This window comes from Callospermophilus lateralis, chromosome 3, assembly GCF_048772815.1.
Source record: "Callospermophilus lateralis isolate mCalLat2 chromosome 3, mCalLat2.hap1, whole genome shotgun sequence".
Lineage (NCBI taxonomy): Eukaryota > Metazoa > Chordata > Mammalia > Rodentia > Sciuridae > Callospermophilus > Callospermophilus lateralis.
In genome coordinates this window covers 161,056,654-161,076,569 of record NC_135307.1, presented here as the reverse complement: position 1 = coordinate 161,076,569, position 19,916 = coordinate 161,056,654, and the positions used below count along the sequence as shown (strand labels likewise).

The following is a 19,916-nucleotide window of genomic DNA, read 5'->3' as shown; positions in this document are numbered from 1 at the left end:
TACTTATTTTATAAGACAGTTTGTACTACAGTTAGCAGTAGTATGTTTTTAAGATAAAATAAAACCAGACATACCTGGCTGCCTGCTGAGACTAGGTCTTTCTGCAGAGGTAAGCTTCAAGGCAATCTCTTCTAAATCAAATTAAAGGGGGCGAGCAAAGCCTCTGATTTTTGTCTAGGTCATGACATTCAATGAAACACTCAGTCTAGAACACATAGGGCTGCACTTGTCCCTTGCTACCACATTCTCTAGGCCTCGTCCTGACCTCCTAGAAAATCCTTTCAGAAGAAACCACATGAAGTAATAAAAGAGATCAGCCCCACGAATGAGACATAAAAACACTTTCCAAAATGACTTATTAGGACACAATTCTTCTGTTCTTTGACAGGTTTGACTGGGTTGATGTGTAAGAATGTTCCTTCCCAAAAAGAAGAGAATGTTTGAGGAAGAAGCAGGCAATTTTTTTTTTTTTTTTTGGTACTGGGGATTGAACTCAAGGGTAATCAACCACTGGGCCAAATCCCCAGCCCTATTTTGTATTTTATTTAGAGACAGGGTCTCACTGAGTTGCTTAGTGCCTCGCAGTTACTGAGGCTGCCTTTGAACGAGTGATTCTCCTATCTCAGCCTCCCAAGACGCTGGGATTACAGTCGTGTGCCACTGTGCCTAGCCAGGCAGAACTTTATACAAAAACTTGCTCTAGACACGTTGCCAACTTATTTGAGAGCCACACCCTTATTACTAAAATCAGTCTGCCTTGTAGACATACATACAACACCACTTTTGCTGAATCTCATTGTATCATGGATCCATTCATCCATCCATCTCCATTTATATATCTTCATTTATACTTTTTCAAAAACTTGATTGAAATCTGATATATGCATGGTGGTATGTTATGTATTATAGGTGATTCATACATCAATAAAAGGACCATGTTTTCTCCCTGACAATGATGCTGAGAAGAAAAAAAATATGTTAATAGCAATACAGGTGTAGGTGATAGATGAGATCAAAGGAATGCCATAAAGAATTAGAAGGGTGTAGAGTAACAGATAATAGAAATTTACCTAGTTTTCTAATATGGGTTTACAAACCATTTCTTTCCTGATCTTTACAATATCACCATGAAGCAGGTTATTAATATCTGATGCTATTTTATGGCACCTAGAATCATGTGGCTAGTACTAGAGTCCCATAACCTGCCTGAATAAAATTCCCATTATTTGGCACCCTGCCTCTATGGTATAAAGCATAAAGCAAAAATGATTAAGTTGGAGATGAGTCACCAATACAGAGGTCATTACAGGCTAGGGAAATGTCAGGGGCCAGGGAATGGTGATAGGAACCAAGCTGTGTCCGGAAAATAGAATAGTAGGAAAATAGAAGGAGTAGGGAAAATTTTAAAAGTAGGAAATAGAAATAGCATAGCTGAAATAGAACATCCAAATTTAAAAGTTGTAAAAGTTAGAAGGGGCCTTACTTAGACTTGAATACCAGGCTTTTATTTTATTTGGCAAAATGCAGAAGTTATTGGAAATTTGTGAGCATTAGGGAATTGTAAAGCTAAAACATTTGTTATAATCCAAGTGTCAATTGGATGGGAGAAAGTTATAGTAATGTATGATTTGCCAAATTAGAGAATATTAATATAAAAAAGATACTTCTTATGACTATCTCTATGGGCCAGACCTGAATACGTCCCCAGATAAGTGCATAATTTATTCAAGTCCCATTATCTCCATGTTTTGGTTTCCTCATTTAGATTCTGCTCCTCTGTACTCTCAGGGCCCCCTGACCTGTCTCTACCATGACATTCATCTACTGATTTAATGTCTTTGTCTCACTGAATGTTGGATCCTCCATACTTAGCATAGTGTCTGCAATATGTTAAGCACTCAGAAAATATTTTAAGAGTGAGTGAATGAATAAATGTTTATGAATCTCTAAAATGAAGGAGCTGGACTTTAATCTTTATGGGTCCTTCCAGCTCAAGTATTATGAGGCAGTGAAATTGTTTTCAAAGTCCAGTTTAGTAATTTGGCTCTCAATTGTCTCAATTGAACTCTCAATAGAGAGTTCTAAAAAAAGTTTCATTCTGGGAAAACAGATTTGAACTTCTAAAAGAAAATACTATAGTCGCCAGAAGCAAATAAAACTGGGATTTCCTCCACCCTTCAATATTGTGTTCCCAGAAAGATCAAAAGTTGAATTTTTCTCACATACTGCTCCACTGTCATGGCTTTCTTGGAATTTCAATTATCTGTTCTTTTAAAATTTACTTGTCCTTAAAGGTGTTACTTCCATTATGTAAAAATGTACTAGATACCGTGTCAAAGTTCCATGCAAGCAATTTTGATAGGTATATATGTGCCAATATGAGTTCTTGATCTTAAAGAGTTTAGATCAGGTATTTTGTATCCATTCATCCATCCATCCATCCTTCACATATTTACTGAACACCTATCATCATGTTTTAGTAATTCTAAGTTATACCTCTCTCTCTATCTCATTTTAATCAGGACACTTCTATCAATAGCATATTATAATTTATTTTGACAGTTTTTTCTTTCTCAGTAGAACATAAAATAATGCTGTGTCTTACAATTGATGGTATCTTAGATTGAAAGTTAATAAATTCTTAGGTGGGCTGGGGATGTAACTCAAGCGGTAGTGCGCTCGCCTGGCATGAGCAGGGCGCTGGGTTCGATCCTCAGCACCACATACAAATAAAATAAAGATGTTGTGTCCACCGAAAACTAAAAAATAAATATTAAAAAATTCTCTCTCTTCTCTCTTTAAAATAAATAAATAAATAAATAATTTGGTTGAAAGATAATTATGTTAAGTAATGTTTTAGTATTTGAACTCATGTCTTGATGTATTTTTTTATTGGTGCTTTATAACTATACATAAGATTTATTATATCATAGTTGTACATGCACATAATATAATTAGATTAATCTTATTCTTCAGCACCTTCCTTTTCCCTTTCCTCCTTCCTCCCCTGATTCACTTGCTCTATTCCACTGATCTCCCATCTATTATTTTTACGGTTTTGTTTTGTTTCGTTGTGGGTTTTTTTTTTTTTTTTTTTTGTAGTGGGGATTGAAATCAGGGCACTCGACCACTAAGCCACATCCCCAGTCCTATTTTATATTTTATTTAGAGACAAGGTCTCACTGAGTTGCTTAGCACCTCACTTTCGCTGAAGCTGGCTTTGAACTCTTGATCCTTCCACCTCCTGAGCTGTTGGGATTACAGGCATGTGCCATTGCACCTGGCTTTTTATTGTTATTTTAATTAATGTGTTATAATTAAGTCAGTCTATCTATCTATCTAAGATTCATTGTAGTATATTCATATAGAGACATTGTATAATTTTAATATCCCAGTATTTCCCAATGCATTCCCTTCTTCCCTTTAAGACTCATGTCTTTAAAAAAAAAAATGAGTGTGATTTTTCATTTGCTCTAAGAAAATCCATAGTTTAATCAGTTTATAACATTTCCCCTAGAAAGAAGTGACAAGAAAATGTATTTTTCTAAAAACATTTTGAACACTTCTTTTATCCCAACCTCTGTAAATCATCCTGAAATAGGATGATATTAGCTTTTTTTTTTTTAAGTGAATGATAGGGTAAATAAAACATTTGTCCTTAAATATTTGATATTATTCCTTTGCCAGGTTTAATTTAATTATGCTTTATCTTCTTTAATAATATGCAATCAAAACCCCTGATTTTCTAATCCAATTCATCTGAACTTTCAGATCCATTTGCATTTAGGAATGCAAATGACATTAAAATTTATGTGTAGAAAAATTAAAGATAATGTCATCAAGAATTTCATACACAATACTTTCCAATAACTAAGAATTTGGTCAGGAGAAGGGTAAAAATGTTGCCTATGTTGACCACTCATAAGAGAGGTTTATTTAACCAAAGTGAGAAAAGTCGGGGAAAGGCAAGGTAATTATTTCCAGGTATTTTGATATTGACTAAGCAGTAAACTTGGGCTTTGCACTTACAAAGAGCCTTTAACTAATAATTTCTTTGGTGGACTAAAACAGCATATTGACTCAAGTGGTGGTTTGCAGGTGAAAAGGAACATATAATGTTTAGCATTTAAGCATCTTAAGTGCAGCAGGCACTATTCTAAGGACATAGTAAAAAAAGACAAGAATGTTTACTGCATTGTGGGGACATAGATAATAATAAAAATCAGTACAACTCAAGGAGTTATTTGTGTTATGAGGAAAATTAACAACTGTGGTAAGATAAGTGATAGAAAAATAGGTCAATCAAAATTTTCTCTGAGGAGATAAAACTTGAGGATGAGAATCCTGGCTTAGTTAAAAGCTGCCTTTCAGAAATGAGGTTTATACTTACTTTTATCTTCCCTCTCCCTTATGATTCTCCCCTGCCCCTCCAAGTTGATTCTGGTGCCACTAAATTATGGGAATTTTGAAAACTGACTACAATACTTTGCTACTCTGCCCTCTAAGAGAAGCCCACTTCCCTGTCCCTTCAATCTTGCTCAGATGAGTTCTCATCTGAGGTGTCAGGAGACTTCTGCTCTTGGTTTTTTTAGAAATGTTGACTGCCATGTAAAAAGCTAGGATCAGAGGGCTGGAGAAAGAAACCACTTGGAGAGAGGCCCTAGCCAATCTAGGTATATAACAGATAAAACCAATATAAACCAGGTACCTCTGGCTAATACTCTAGCTAACTGCAGATACATGAACAAATTCAGCTAAGATTAGCCAAGCCTGGCCCAGACCAGTATTGTTAAACCAAGCATAGCCCAAATCATTGACCTCTTCAGATCATGAATTAAGTAAATGACTATTGTTTTAAGCCACCTAATTTTGGAAGTGGTTTTTTTTTTTTTTTTTTTCATGCAGACTAAGATAACTGATACATAAACCTCTCAAGTCTTAAGGTTTGAGATTTTAACTGGAGCCTCCTATCAAGTTCAGATTTATTAGGTTGAGGAAAGTAGAAAAGACCAGCTTGAGTTGACCCAGAGAGTGACAGCCTGAGCCACTAGAATAGTTCTTGAATATAATTTGCCTTCTTGGAATGTCTGAATTGGAAGCAAGAAGCCCAACCCAAGATAAAGGAATCTTTGAGATCATGTTATTCCTTCTTGCTTTTTAAACAGAGAAACAGATGATAGAGGATTCCTTTTGGGGGGCTTAGGTCATAAGGATATAAAGTTTAACAGGAAGAGCATAGGTTTGGAATGCTTAAGGTCTGAGTTCAAATTCTGCATAAACAACCTTACATTTCAGCTGTGAGCCTTGAAGCAATTACCTCTACAGCTTCAGGTCCTCATTTGTAAAACATATAAGACATCCTCTGTGAAAAAGCCTTACTAAGCGTCTGGTGATGACCAGCTGCTGGGCTGTTGCCACTACAGCCCTGGAATCCTTCAGTGCTGGCCCTGGGCTTCACTCTCACCTGAGGTGGCTTCAGCTCGAATCTGGATGTTCATGGTGGATTAGGTTTGACTGGAAGTACATAACTTTATAGGGTTTATTGTGCTGTACAAAATTGGTGTGGCATCCTTATGGTTGAGGTATGGATGACTTGACACCCACAATTAATGTTTTTGGAAAATGAGAAACTCTTCCCAGTTATGCATCCTATGATTAACATGAGAAACTCATTGCAGGTTGGAATCTGACATCGGAGTAATATTATGAATTCAGAACTTTCCATCTAAGAAGCTAAAAGCTTATTTATGATTAGAATTTTAGAAATCTGAAAACCTTCAATTGAACTAACTTGTAATTTAAATGCTAATTTAAATTGCTATGTATTGTATCACATTTTATGAAATTAAATTTGATATTTACCTGATGCTTATTATACCTTATATAAAATACAAAATATAGTATCAAAGACATTCATAAAATACCAATATAAAGTGAAATGGAAAATAATAACAGATCCTTTTTTATGTAACAGCCTTATAAAGGAGTAATTTTCATCACTTAGCCATTGAGATTATGTTGAATAGTTTGTGTTCCTTTGAGACAATGAGTGCATAGCTCCCATAAAAATGACAAGGACTACAAAATCATCTTTTCAAAAGAATTCCAATATTTTCCTAGGTCTTTGATATGATTAGGGCTTTGAAACTGCAATCATAATACAGACAAAAACTTCTCCTGTACTCTGGCATCTTACTGAGGATGATCCTGTGCAGGTCAAGTTTATTTGCTTTTTTTTTTTCCTCTACTCTAAATTTGACTGGTTAATTAATCCTCTAACCTCATCAGGATAAGGTAAGTTTATGCAAAATGATTTAAAGGAGTTTTGCAAATTTATAGATGTTTAACATATTTTTAATTATATTAAAAGCAGTAAGTCCTCAGTTTAAACCAAAGAGGGATGAGTGTGGTCCCCAGGCTTTTCAGCAGGAACTTCCCTGGTGGACTTTCTGCAGAATTGCTAACCATAGTCCAACAGTTCTGTTGTAGCATGGATACCTCCCCAAATGCTCCTCAGAAGTTCCTACCCCTTTGTACTTCAAAACAGCTAGGAAAACACTCCCTGTGGTGAAGCAGATCTGACCAAGGAAACAGCAGGGGTGCTTTCCTTAGCAATTCTTCCACCTTTCTTTCTTCCCCTTTGACTGTTGCACCAGCCTCCTTCATCACTATCCTCCCCACCCCATATGACTGAATTTTGAGATTGACTTACATAGTAATCCTGATCTAGACCTTTCCTCCCAATTAGATGTAATTGTCCAAGAGATACCTAGGAATAATGAATTTTAAAAATGATTTAGCAGTAATATTAATTTAGATAAAAGAAAACATTGGTGATTTTACTACAGCATGTTGATTCAGTTTGATACAGTTGACATGTTTTGAAAGAAGCAGGGAAACATTCCAGACTATATCTTGTACTGGGTAATTGGTTGCTCTTGGGCATATGGCTTCCTCAGTGGCAGGAAGCCTGGTAGCTGGTGTACAGCAATGCCCAGACACATGAACCTAGGTTCCTTTAGTCTTGGCTCGCAAAGGTCACACAAATGCTGTTCCATTCCCAGAGACAGAATGCTCCTGGATCCTTGTAGGAATTCATTTGTATTAAAACCAACATTGGATGGTACTTTTTTTTCTTCTATAATTTAAACCTAGGGTTTTTTTTTTTAAATGAATTTTTCAGAAAGAAATGAAAAAAAAATTTTGCTATTACTATGGCAACTAGCTCTTCAATAGACCAAAAGAACTTCAAATGACAGGAGACAAAATAGGAGTAGGGCAAAGAGGGGAGGGTGTCTCTTTCCATTCCCATTCAGGATGGGGCATTGTTAACCCCCCCCTAGCACTCAGAGGAAACCAAGTCCCTCTCATTTGCATGTTCTAAGAATTCAGTCTCATCTGTATACATTACTTGTATCTGAGCATCTCCTCTTTCTGCCAAAAATTTATAGTATTGGTATATGTCCCAATCCAATATCTCACTGTTAGAACTCAGATTTTCAGGTCTCTCAGTTAGTCTCACTTTTTCCACTGGAATACCTTCACTTTTTTCCAAATTGTCAGCAACTGTGAATAGAAACAAGCCAGAGAACAGCTAGAAAACTCAGGCTGCAAGAGATAACAGTCAACTTAGAGGAAACAGTGTTAGGTTTATTCTGCTTAAATTGCACAGAAATATGATCTTTTGACAGAGAAAAAAGATTCATGGGAAACCAAAATTTGCTGAATTTTATTTGGTTCAGAGAAATGTGAAAGAAACCTAATTTTTCTTTGCAATCCTGTAAATATTGTTAACATATATCAGATGCTCCTGAATATGTTGGCCAAGGGTGATCAAGGAAGAGATTTTAGAAGCAAACAACTGACCCCATCTATAACTCTGATATTTCTAGGACTGAAATATAGAAATAATAACTTCTCTTTAATTATTTCTTACAGATAGTCTGAAAAGAATATAAATGTGTTTGAATACACCTAACAAACTGTGCAGTTCAAAATATATACACAGGGATTCCCATTTTATTGAGCATATGAAATGATCTTGTTATACACAGCATCTTGAATTTAAAAAGAGTTTTTTTCCTCTTTCTTTTCTCCGATCCCAATATTGCCAAAGGTATATATTTAGATGTCATTCTAATTACAGAAATCAACCAAATGGACTTCACATTATTCACTTCTTGGAAGACTTATATTTAAAAAACTCTATTATGTAAGCAACTTCAGTGATGTTGCAAGATGAAATGTCCCAAACAACTTTCAAAGTGATTCTAGAAACACAGCCTCATGCTCTATATTTTTTTTCTTTTTGTAGACAAAAGGGCAATAGAATAATTAGTACCTGAATTGTTCTCAAGTGCAGTGATAGATATCTCTAATGTATGCATCTTACATTCATTTCATTAAGAACTTTTAACAAGCCATTTCATATTTTAAATGTTAGATTTAGGGGAACTGCTTAATATTTATTAGTGCTACATTCAAATTCTTGGTTTAAGAAATGAATATCACAAGAACAAGACAAAAATATTTGGGGATTTATGTACTAACAAAAATAAAAGAGAAGCACAATCATTTAAACTTTTTGAAAAATATTAAGGGAACAGAAACTCCATACTGTATTACATGAATTGCATTATAGTAGATGTTAAAAACATAGATCTTTAACATTTTCATATGTTTATGTCAACTGGTATTTATTTATTAATTTAATTTTAATTCCTTGGCAAGTATGATTTGGTTTGTCGTTCGTTTTTTTGTAGTGTTGGATACTGAATACAGGTTTTTGCGCAAGCTAGGCAAACACTCTATGAACCACTGAGCTACATTCCCCAGTCCCAAGACTGTTTATCTTAAAATAAATTATTAAAATTACTCACTATAATCTGCCACTTTCTTGTAATGATTTAGGGCAACTTCACAATTCTGTAGAACATTGATTCCTGACAAATATCTGTACCCCTAAAACACAAGCATGTATATTCTTAATTAATGCTATCTTTATAATATACCTACTTTGGCCCGAGAATATTTCATTTACAAACCAAAATCATCTGGGACATCATGCTTCCTCCAGCACTTCCAAAAGTATAATATATCAGAGCCTAAAAATAAATAAATAAAATAAAGTAAAAAATAAATAAATAAAATGAAAATATATTAGTTTTCTAAATTTGAAATTCAAACAGACCATTGCTTTTTTACTTCTACCCATAATGAACCTTGAGCCATTTCAAAATAAATTCCAATTTTTCACTCTGTTTTATTGAGATGGTTACCATCTTTTGGGGAGTTATCAGGCTGAGGAGTCTGTGAAAAGGGCAGTACATATGATATTTCATCATCCAAAAATCCCTATAAAGAAATTTATGGTAGAAGAATGCTTAATTTCTGTTGAGTGGTGCTGCCAACCATCACAGTAGAGTGGGCCCCTTTATTTAAAGAATAGATTCTGTTCAATGCCTCTTTTAAAGAAATCAGTTTTGCTTTAGAAAAAAAATAACTTTACCTTGGCTTGATCATATTCCATTCCTATTCCATAAGAAGACAAAAATCCTAATGCCTAAAGTGAAAAAGAAAAAAATGAAATTCAACGAATCAATTTATTTCACAATTCCATCTATATTGATAAGGCACACTTAAAACACCTGCTCCATAAGAGCATAAGTTGTAATATTTTTTTCTTATGCCATAACAAAGTGTAAGACTATAAGATTTTGGAAAAGGTCACAGTAGTGAGAGGATTGTATAATATATGTGAATATAAGTTAATTCTTACTGTACTTTAGAAAAGATCATGATAATCAAACATTATAAACCAGTGGTCTTGCCCTGTGCAGTAGCACATACCTATAATCCAGCAGCTTGGGCAGCTGAAGCAGGAGGATCACAGGTTCAGAGCCAACCTCAGCAACTTGGCAAGACTCTGAGCAACTTAGCAAGACCCTGCCTCAAAATAAAATATAAAAGCCGGTGCAGTGGCACACGCTTGTAATCCCAGCCGTTCAGTTCAGGAGGCTGAGACAGGAGAATCATGAGTTCAAAGCCAGCCTCTGCAAAGGTGAGGAACTAAGTAATTCAGTGAGACCCTGTCTCTATTAAATAAAGACAAAATAGAGTTGGGGATGTGGGTCAGTGGTCAAGTGCCCCTGAGTTCAATCCCCAGTACCAAAACATAAAATAAAATAAAATATAAAAAAGGGTTGGGGAGGGGCTGGAGCTAGGGCTCAGCAGTAGTGCACTTGCCTGGTGTGAGTGAGGCACTGGCTTTGATTCCCAGCACTACTTGTAAATAAATAAAATAAAAGTCTATCAACAGCTAAAAAAAAAAATACACATTTTTTCAAATATTTTTTAGATATATGGACCTTTATTTTACTCATTTATTTATATGTGGTGCTGAGAATTGAACCCAGTGCCTCACACATGCTACAAGCACTCTACACTGAGCCACAGCCTCAGCCCCTAAAAAAAAAAAATATTAAAAAAAAAAAGGGGGCTGGGATGTGGCTCAGTGGTTAAGTGCCCCTGGGTTCAATCCCTGGTACTGTGGGAAAATAAAACCACAGCAGTGGTCTTTATGTGTTTTTCTTTCCTGGAAATAAGTTTTTTTTTTCTTTCAGTATTTTAAGAATTGAATTTAGATATTTATAATTCATATTTTTAAAATAAAATGTGATTGATATAAAATATTAAAACATTAAGAAGCATATTGATTAAAAAGTGAAAGTCCAATCACAGAGCAAAATGGAATAGGAAGCCCCAGATTGCGTCCCACAAGAGACACATAATATATGATTCAAAAGCCTTTCTGAGAACTTCAGAACCCAGTTAAGAAGTCATCCAGCATCAGGATGGAGCACTAAACTGAGCAGGGATCTGTAAGTCTAGGATAGATGGTTTCCAACTTATGATGATCTAGCCTATGTATGATTTTTCAGCTTTACACTGGTATAAAGCAATATACATTCAGTAAAAGCTATACTTCAAATTTTGAATTTTGGCCCTTTCCTTGGCTAGTAATATAGGACATAATACTTTTCTTGGTATGCTGGACTGAACAGTAGCAGTGAGCTACACCTCCCAGTCGGTCATGTGATCATGGAGGTAAACAACCAATCTTCTACGTATACTACGTTTCTGACCTATGATGTTGGCAGGTGATGTGTATTAAATGCGTTTTCAACTTACGGTGGATTTATTGGGATTTACTATCTCTCAAATTCATTTCTTCCAGTACCTTTCTGCTGTGAGCTATTCGTACCTGGACTAGTACAAATCTCCAGGCTTGTTCTCCTCCTATCCATTCTTCAACTATCACTTACTATAACCACTTTCCATCTACCATTATCAAGCCCACATTTATATTTTTTCATCCAAGTTCTTGAGAATGTCATGTGAGCCTTTGTCAAATGACTAAAATCAAGATGCATCAAGGTCTAATAAATCAATCAAGTAAAAAAATGAACAATTTCTTAAACTTTTTACTGCAATTTCTAGGATAAAGAAATTTGTTACTTTTTAAATTAGGAAATTGACTGAGAGTTCACTTTCCAAAAGGATAATAGCTCTAATATGTATGAATCATTTATATAAATATGCTGAAAATTAAAAATATCTTCTATGATTTTGCAAATTCCTCTTTAGTCTTAAAAATTCTCTTTTTAGGAAAGTTAATCATAAAGGCTATTACAAATGGCAAGCATCTGCAATCCTTTTACTCCTTTAACCCTTGCAATATATGTTTTAAAATGGCTAAATTGGTTCTTTTTAAGGACATCTCTAGCCAATATTAGATTTTTAAATTTTTCTTGCGACTCTTTTTTATTTTGCTCAATTTAGAATCTTGTTCAGTTATTCAGAAACTTTGACAGTAAACAAATATTCTGACCTTTATATAAGAAAATGAAGGTAGAGTTCTATTCAGTAAGCTTGTATTTTAAGATACTTTCACCAATAGTGTATCTTTTTGTGCATAGCCTATCACACAATTTGGTCTGATCCCCCTGGGAAAATATGTGACCTCATGAAGTTGTAAAGAGGGATTGTGTGGAGTTACAATTCCACTGTGACTGGGGAGGGGAGTGTTCCTCTGTATAAAGCTCACTCTAAAAAAATAGGGTTTAAAACCATAATAACCAAACCTTGGTTATACTTACTCTTCAATAGAAAAATAACACTGAATGATTTTGAACTAATTCTATGAAGGACTCAACTTTCATTTCATTTTATTTTTTTATGTTGCTTAAAGCATGCCAGAGAACTAGAGGAAATCAAAAGATGTGAACTGTAAAGTAGTAAAATATACTGCTCATTGTCAGCATTATCCTAGTTCTCTACATTTGGGGATTGTTACCTCACAACTTCACAATCACCAGTTTTTAGTATTCAATAATTCAGAGGTAAGAGTGAAATAAGATGGATTGTTGAATGATTAAATCTTAATCCAGTAGAGAGAAAGGTCTGAGTCAAAGGGAAGTTACAAAATAGTGATGACAGCAAGGACACTTGCAGTGGTTTTAAAAGGTCAAGCTCTGCCAATTGGATTGTTCATAAGACTTGACTCTGAACTCGACCATTGTGGCATGGTTTCTAAGGAACTGTTTCAGTAGTTGAGATTTAAATGTAGAGTTGCGTGTAAAGGATATTTTATTGTACTTCAAAACAAATTACTCAGGTTCCATAATAATAATTTGAAAATTAAATATTCCCTCTTTTACCTTTTTATAGAAGAAATTACTAAAGGAGAAAAAAACTTAGACAATGTTCCTTTAATTACTGTATGAGGCTTGAAAGCACCTGTGATCATTAGTTTTTGCTCAAATCGCATACCAAAGAAAAGCTTGAATAAACCCTAATGAGAAACTCAGATACTGTCTGTACTCTTAATAGAAAAGGTACATAAACATCCAGGAGGAATGTCCTATACAGGTAATCCTAGAATTATCAAACTGATCACCAGATTGATACTAAAGTGACCCTTTTTCATTAGTAGCATAGTGCTAGTAACTGTAGTCCTTCCACGAAACACTTCAAGAAGTGCCAGGCTCAGAAAAGTATTTTTTTAAATAAGAAAATAATAGTCATGCATAATACTAGCACTTAGAGATCATCATCATGAACTTAAATGTTAAGAGTAATAAAATGTGAATTATCCATTTCTTGATTCCTAAAGCAAAAGAGGTTTAATTTTAGTTTTCTGTTTGGAAAATTAACGAATTTCCTGTTGAGCACAGTTCATCAATATGAAGGGACAAGAGAATTTCTAATTCTGGAGTAAAAAAAATAAATAACTTGTCTACCTCTAGCCTTTTAAGACACAATATCTTGGGACATCCACTAGGATCTGACTGAAAAATCCTCAATTTCCATTATTTTCATGAAGATTATTAATTACTAGTTCTCATTATTATAGATCCTTTGAAAACCAATACAAGGACTGTCTTTATAACTTTAATTACTTTTGTTGTTCTTATCAGGATTTCCTTCAGTTTATTTGGATTTTTACTAGGTGAATGAAAAGAAGTAAGTATGCCTCTTTTCCTCATTTAGCTTCCCTTTGTACAATAGCCTGAAATTGCATTGTCCCTATCCCCTCAATGCCACTTTCCAATATGAATTCTTACCTTTTTTTTGGTTTTGTTTTTCTTCATTAATTTGTGTCTGTACTAGATCTCTGACACTCCAGGGTCCTCTCATTATTATATTTCAGTATTACTGATTTCTCTTTACCTTCTTTCCATTTCCCATGAGAGTTGGTAGTTTTTCTCTCTCCCTACCTCTGCCATTCCCTTCCTCCCTCTCTACCCCTCCCCGCCTCATTCTTTTTCATTATCATTCTGTCACATTCCAGTTTCTTTAGCCATGTTTTTGTTGCAACATGGTTCTCACAGTTTCCAGAAATACTTTCAGCAGTGCAGGCAAGATTCCTATATCAGATTGGCATAAATAGTAGAAGAAGTCCCATTTCAGAGTTGTAATCAATATGGATGGCCTGTATCAAGCTTGATCGAGTCATCAGTCATCAAATTAAGCATTGTTTGTGGCACAAAATCTCTTTAAGTAGTTGTTCTTTGTACAAAAATAAATAAATAAAGTGCAAGAGGACTTGCTATTGGAAACAGATTTTCCTATAGTGATGAAGAAATGGTAGTCAAAATATGGACTCAGAGCCACATTAGAATTAGAATTGAATACAACTGTTGTGCTGAAGCAGGGTCCTGAAATCTTCCTGTTCATGGAGAGTTTTGGATGAAGAGCATCTGAGTGAGGAGTAAGGGTGTCCACGTCAGGGAGGGCAGAAGAGGGACTTGGTAGAGGCTTCTTACAATATTGTATTTCAGCATTTCAGCAGTGTGGCTGAATTTTGCACATAGGATCTTTTGGATCATAAACTTTTTCTTCTGACCCTATCCTCCTTGAGACCATACACACATATACTAGACAAATATCCCCATTTTACAGATGAGGAAATTGAGACTCAGAAAAGATAAGTCATGAGGAGCCAGTGTTGAAACTGAGATGCAAAGAAGGACTGACTAACCCCAAAGATGAAACTGTTGAGACTAAAATTGTTTTACAACAGTATTCATTAATGTTTAGTTCTTACAGCAACCTTATGAAATATTATGGATATTATTATCAATCCCTTTTTTTAGGCTTGGGAAATTTGAGATTTGGGGAAGTAATTCTTCAGGGATACCAAAAGAATAAACAAAAGATGTTAGAAATACTAGGTTTTAGAATCTGGTGTCATCAACAATCAAACCTACTGGCTTGGGAATACCTGCTCTGCTTCCTACACCATGACACCCTGAAGCCTGTAACTGTACATTTCCTGGAACACTGACCCTATAATGCCTGTTTCTCTCTTAAAAAAAAAAATGACTGTGATAATACATGGCTAGTTGTCTTATATGTAAAGCTGTTCCCTCTGGCATTAAGTTAGCACTCAGCCAGTATTCTCCCATTGTATTCTCCTTAAAGCCAATGGCAAGCAATTGGATTAGAGAGTGGTGTGTGAATGTATAATAAGCACTCTAACTAGGGTAACAATAACGAGGTATAACTGACTAAAGGTAACCACATTAACTGAAGGAATTAACTGGATGCAATAACCACATGAGCTAGAGTGAAACTGTAGTTACTCAGGGTTGCTTCGGCTATTCTGGATCTCTTATTATTCCAAGTGAATTTCATAACTGCTTTTTTCTAGTTCTGTGAAGAATGTCTTGGGTTTTGATGGGGACTGCATTGAATCTGTATACTGCTTTTGGTAGTAGGGCCATTTAAACAACATTAAATCTGCCTATGCAAGAACATGGAAGGCCTTCCCATCTTGTGGCTTCTTGCTTTTTTTTTTTTTTTTTCTGTTTTCTTTGTAGAGGTCCTTCATATTAATTAGATTAATCCCCAAGTTTTATTTATTAGGTCATTGTGAATGGGATAGTGTTCTGATTTATTTTTCAGCAGTTTCATTATTGAAGTATAGGAAAGGGATTGATTTGTGTATGTTGGTCTGGTATCCTGCTACTTTACCACATTTGTTTATCAACTCTAGAAGTCTTCTGATGGAGTTCTTTGGGACTTCTAAATATAAGATTGTGTCATCAGCAGAGATAATTTGAACCCTTCCTATTTGTATTCCTTTAATTTTCTTCTCCAAATCCATATCTTTTATGTATAAATTATATTAATGTAGAATTTTGGGGGGTAGTCCTATTTTGACCTTGTATCAAAAGCTTTTTAAAAATATAGACAAGTATTATCTTTGATATTGCTTTGAGCCCATTTTCTAAACTCAAGGCAAATATTACTTCCTTTACCTGCTCCAGGCAGAACTAGTCTGAATCTCTTCTATCCCTAAAGCACTTTATGTATATGCATTAACTGTGGTCCACCTAAATTGTGCTAAAATTATTTGTTTTTATTTCAGATTGACCCAGAAGAACTTTGATCTATTTACCTTTTTCTCTCCATCAACTGGATTATGTTAGGTACATAGTGGGTATCCAAGAAGTAATTGTTGACTTAATTAATGTGTTTATATATCCTCTAAAAAAAAAATACATCTTCTCTACTTTGAAAAGGAATTAGGTGACATAATTTTTAGTGGTGAAAATGGTGGTAATATAATTTGTTTTGTCTTGGAAATTTATAGTTTTGGTTAACCAAATATGGAAAATTAAGATTTAATAATTTTTCACATTTTATTATGACCCTTACAAGTCTGTTTATGGAATTATTTTACATCTATGTGCAAGAAAAATGCCCTCATTAAAAACAGCATTCAACAACATAAATTAATTAAAATTGTATGAATCTCTAAAATGATAATGCTGATCTATTTGTATTTATATGTAAAGACATCAATAATATATCAAGTGAATAAAGAGCAGATTATGAAAAAAATATAACTTTTAGTTTCAAAAAGCATATTATGGGAGCAGGGAATAAATATGATCTCACTTCTGTAAAAATAGTAATTCTGTATAGTCATAGGGAAAATTATAGAATAATAATAGTGGGAAAAATCATATTTATATCATCCTCTCTGACTGAAATTATGTATGATTTCACATTATCCCCATTTTTTTTTTTTTTTTGGCTATGCTGGGGATTAAACCAAGACTTCATGCTCATGCTCAAGCAAGCACTCTACCACTGAGCTACACCTCAATCATTTAAAACTTTGATTATAAGACAGAGCCTTACTAAGTTGCTGAGGCTGGCCTCCCAACTTATGATCCTTCTGCATCAGTCTCTGAAGTTGCTGGGATTACAGGCATGCACCACCTCACCTGTCTAATCTCCTTTTAAAATCATGAATAATTACAGTGTTCCTGGTATAGAACTGAATGCCTTCACACATTATTTTAATTCTCATAATAACTTCATTAAGTCATTAATCATTGATTAATAACTCACTTAACTTATATTTCTTGTCCCAGACACTGTGCCAAATGTTAGAGATATACCAGTGAAATAGACATGGTACCCAAATTTTTATCATTAGCTTAACTTTACAGATGAAGATTAGAGAGGTTGCCTCACCCCACAGGAGTCTTCTGGTCCAACTTTTTTTTGGTTCAACTAAACACGGACTCACAGGAATCCCATAGGCTACCTTTGCTGCCACTTATTCAGGTGGATAAGGTACAGGCACCACAGTGTGCCAGCAGGGCAGTCATGCCTTGTTTTCTGTGGAAGTCCAGGTGCAATTCACACAACCCTCCAGGAGCCATCATCTTTGATCCCTCAGAAGATGACTCCCATGCAAGGAGGTGAGACCTACCCTGGGTGATTATGAAAGCCACCCTGATGTAAAAGCCTCCTTCTCTACAAGGCATAGTACACAAGGTCCCCACAGGAATTACTACAACCATCAGGTTTAATGATTCATTACAGTTTCTCCTACGCCCAAGGCAGTTTGCCAACCAGAAACCATTTCTATCATAAGAAATGCTAGCTAAAAATAGCATTTTATTTCTATCAGATTACCTGGGAAACAGAATGAGAGAGTGAACCAAAGGTCAAATTCTCATGCAGGAAAGGGGAAAGGGTTTTGTTAAGTAGATTATCCAATAAGCAAGTGTCACAGTGGATTCAAATTTAGGTCAGTCTGACTCCAAAGCTTAATTCTGGATCTTCCTGGATGATTAAAAATAATAATAATAAAATAAAATAAAAAAGCTCTGGGTGGGGGCTTTTAGATTACTTTCTTCTTTCTGAAGTCTGGTTCAGAAAAAAAGAAAAAAGACTATAGCAATATGAAAATGTGCTTTTGCTACAACATTAAGTGAAAGTAGCCAGAAATAAAATGATATATGCACTTGCATTGTAATTAGGATGATGTAAAAAGAGAAATGCACAGAGAAAGAAGCCAAGTGAAAGTATAAAGCAGTTCTAACAGTAGTTGATTCAGGATGGTTGATTTGTGAAGGGCTTACTCATTTTTTTAAAATTTGTTTTCTGGATCTTCTATCAAATGGCTATGTTATTCTTGGAATAAAGCGAAATACATTTATTAAAATAGAAGAAGAAACATATTTAGCTTGTAAAATATTTGAAAAGTAAAAATCAGGCAAACATATCACCCTAAGATAATAAATTCAGTTTCATATTTCTTCATGTAAATGAACACACTTTATATAAAATGTTAACTATGTTAGGGGTTTGGAGGTCTCAAGTGATGTCAAAACACACACATGGATGTGAAAGATAGGAAGGTGGATTAAAGAGCAGTTCTGTTTGGTTGCTGAAAGTCACCCATGGAGCTAGAAAAATTTACCCTGGGTTCCTGCAGTCTTCCTGCCTAGACAGACTTTTTCAGTGCATTCTGGTGATAACCTTTGTAGGTCTGGGTTTATGCATTAGAGTGGGAATATGTTGCTCAGCTCCTTTTATATGTGGCTTGTCTGTAGTTATTTCAGGATATGGCTATTTAAGGTTTTATTTTCTTTCAAAACTCACGTTTTGGGCTTTGTATGATCCTTCTTTAGCCAAGGACTCATATAATTGGATCGCTGCTGTTATGTTTTGCATGCCAAAATTTCCAAATAGCAAAGCATCAGCCATTTTCTCCATAGCTTTCAAATTTCCCATGTCAGCTGCTTTGGCAAAAAGCATGTAGGCTCTGGTTCGAGAATATAAAGTCAGAGGGTTGATTTACAAAAATGAAATTTTCTGTCCTTCCATTATATGATATATAATGTCCTTCCATTATATATATATGTCCTTCCATTATATTTCTCCCTAACAAGTAAGACCCAGTTGTCGTGATACTAATAATGCAGTTTAGCTGAATCCATTACATCTCTAGTTAGACCAGTAGGTTTCTTTTGTCTCTAGATAAACATAGGATTATAATTTCAAATATATCTTACAAATAATAAAGCCACTAAAAAGAAAAATATATAGACCATTTCATGCTCAAGCTTATATACCAAATAAAGTGAAAAATTTAGTTATTTATTCTAAGAATGTGAATTTCCCCATAGCCACCCCCACTATTTATAAATATTTGTTTTTTAATGAAATATAAGAATAATATTACAAAATTTCCATGTCACATCTAAGAAATTTATGAAAATGATGATTTATTTATGTTTAAAAATAATTTTCTGAAACAAAACTAATTTTCAATATAACAAAGCCAGGCTGTTTGGAAAAACAACAGCCAAACAAAACTGTAATGGCCAGGGCTCTATAGAAACTGATTTCCTGGGTTTGAAACCTGGCTCTACCACTTATTAGTTGGACTTGAGTCAAGTTATTTAATCTCCTTCAGCTTCTCCTTACTTCGTAGGGTTACTGTGAAGATTAAAAGAGATAATCCATGCATAGTGCCTGGTTCAGAGTTATCACTCAATACATTTAGCTATTACCATTAGGACAATTGCACTGATTCTAATGTTTTATGGCACAATAATTGTTCTGTAATTAGGTGGTAAGTGGTATGAAAAATTAGTGATTAAAAATAAAGATGTCATAGCATTACCTTACACAGCATTCTTAGTCCTAATCAAAAGTCACCTGGACTTGATGTGTATAACAAGTAGTGATGGAGAGTATCACAAGGTCAAAACGTGTCAGAGACAAAGAGTACTTTGGGAATTTATTTTTACTTTTCTAACTTCTATTTTTTGATAGTTGCAAAACCAGAAAGCATTAACCTCTATCCATGACCTTGACTCAAATATAGGAAAATACACACACAAACACACATACACACACACTCCCTACCATTCCTTCCACGTCAGAATGATCAGGAGACTCAATTTTGTGTACAGCCTCTCCACACTGATGCTAAAAATGGGCTGCCCCTGGGCAAAGGCTGGATTATAATAGGCCAGACAAGAGCACCTCAGACAGAGAGACATCCAGTTAGACATCAGAGTCCTAGATGTTAAAACAGT

General features: G+C 34.7%; 1 protein-coding gene across 1 annotated transcript in view; it reads right to left on the bottom strand.

Annotated features, from left to right (window-relative positions):
- Sel1l2 (SEL1L2 adaptor subunit of SYVN1 ubiquitin ligase) overlaps positions 1-19,916 on the bottom strand; it is a 62,696-nt gene that overhangs the window by 25,838 nt on the left and 16,942 nt on the right. The window contains exons 3-8 of the mRNA XM_076848944.2: positions 18,472-18,634; positions 9,509-9,562; positions 9,045-9,104; positions 8,880-8,961; positions 7,412-7,566; positions 6,713-6,769 (exon numbers count right to left, since the gene is read on the bottom strand). Coding sequence (XP_076705059.2) covers positions 6,713-6,769; positions 7,412-7,566; positions 8,880-8,961; positions 9,045-9,104; positions 9,509-9,562; positions 18,472-18,634 — 571 coding nt within the window. The remainder of the gene's footprint in view (positions 1-6,712; positions 6,770-7,411; positions 7,567-8,879; positions 8,962-9,044; positions 9,105-9,508; positions 9,563-18,471; positions 18,635-19,916) is intronic.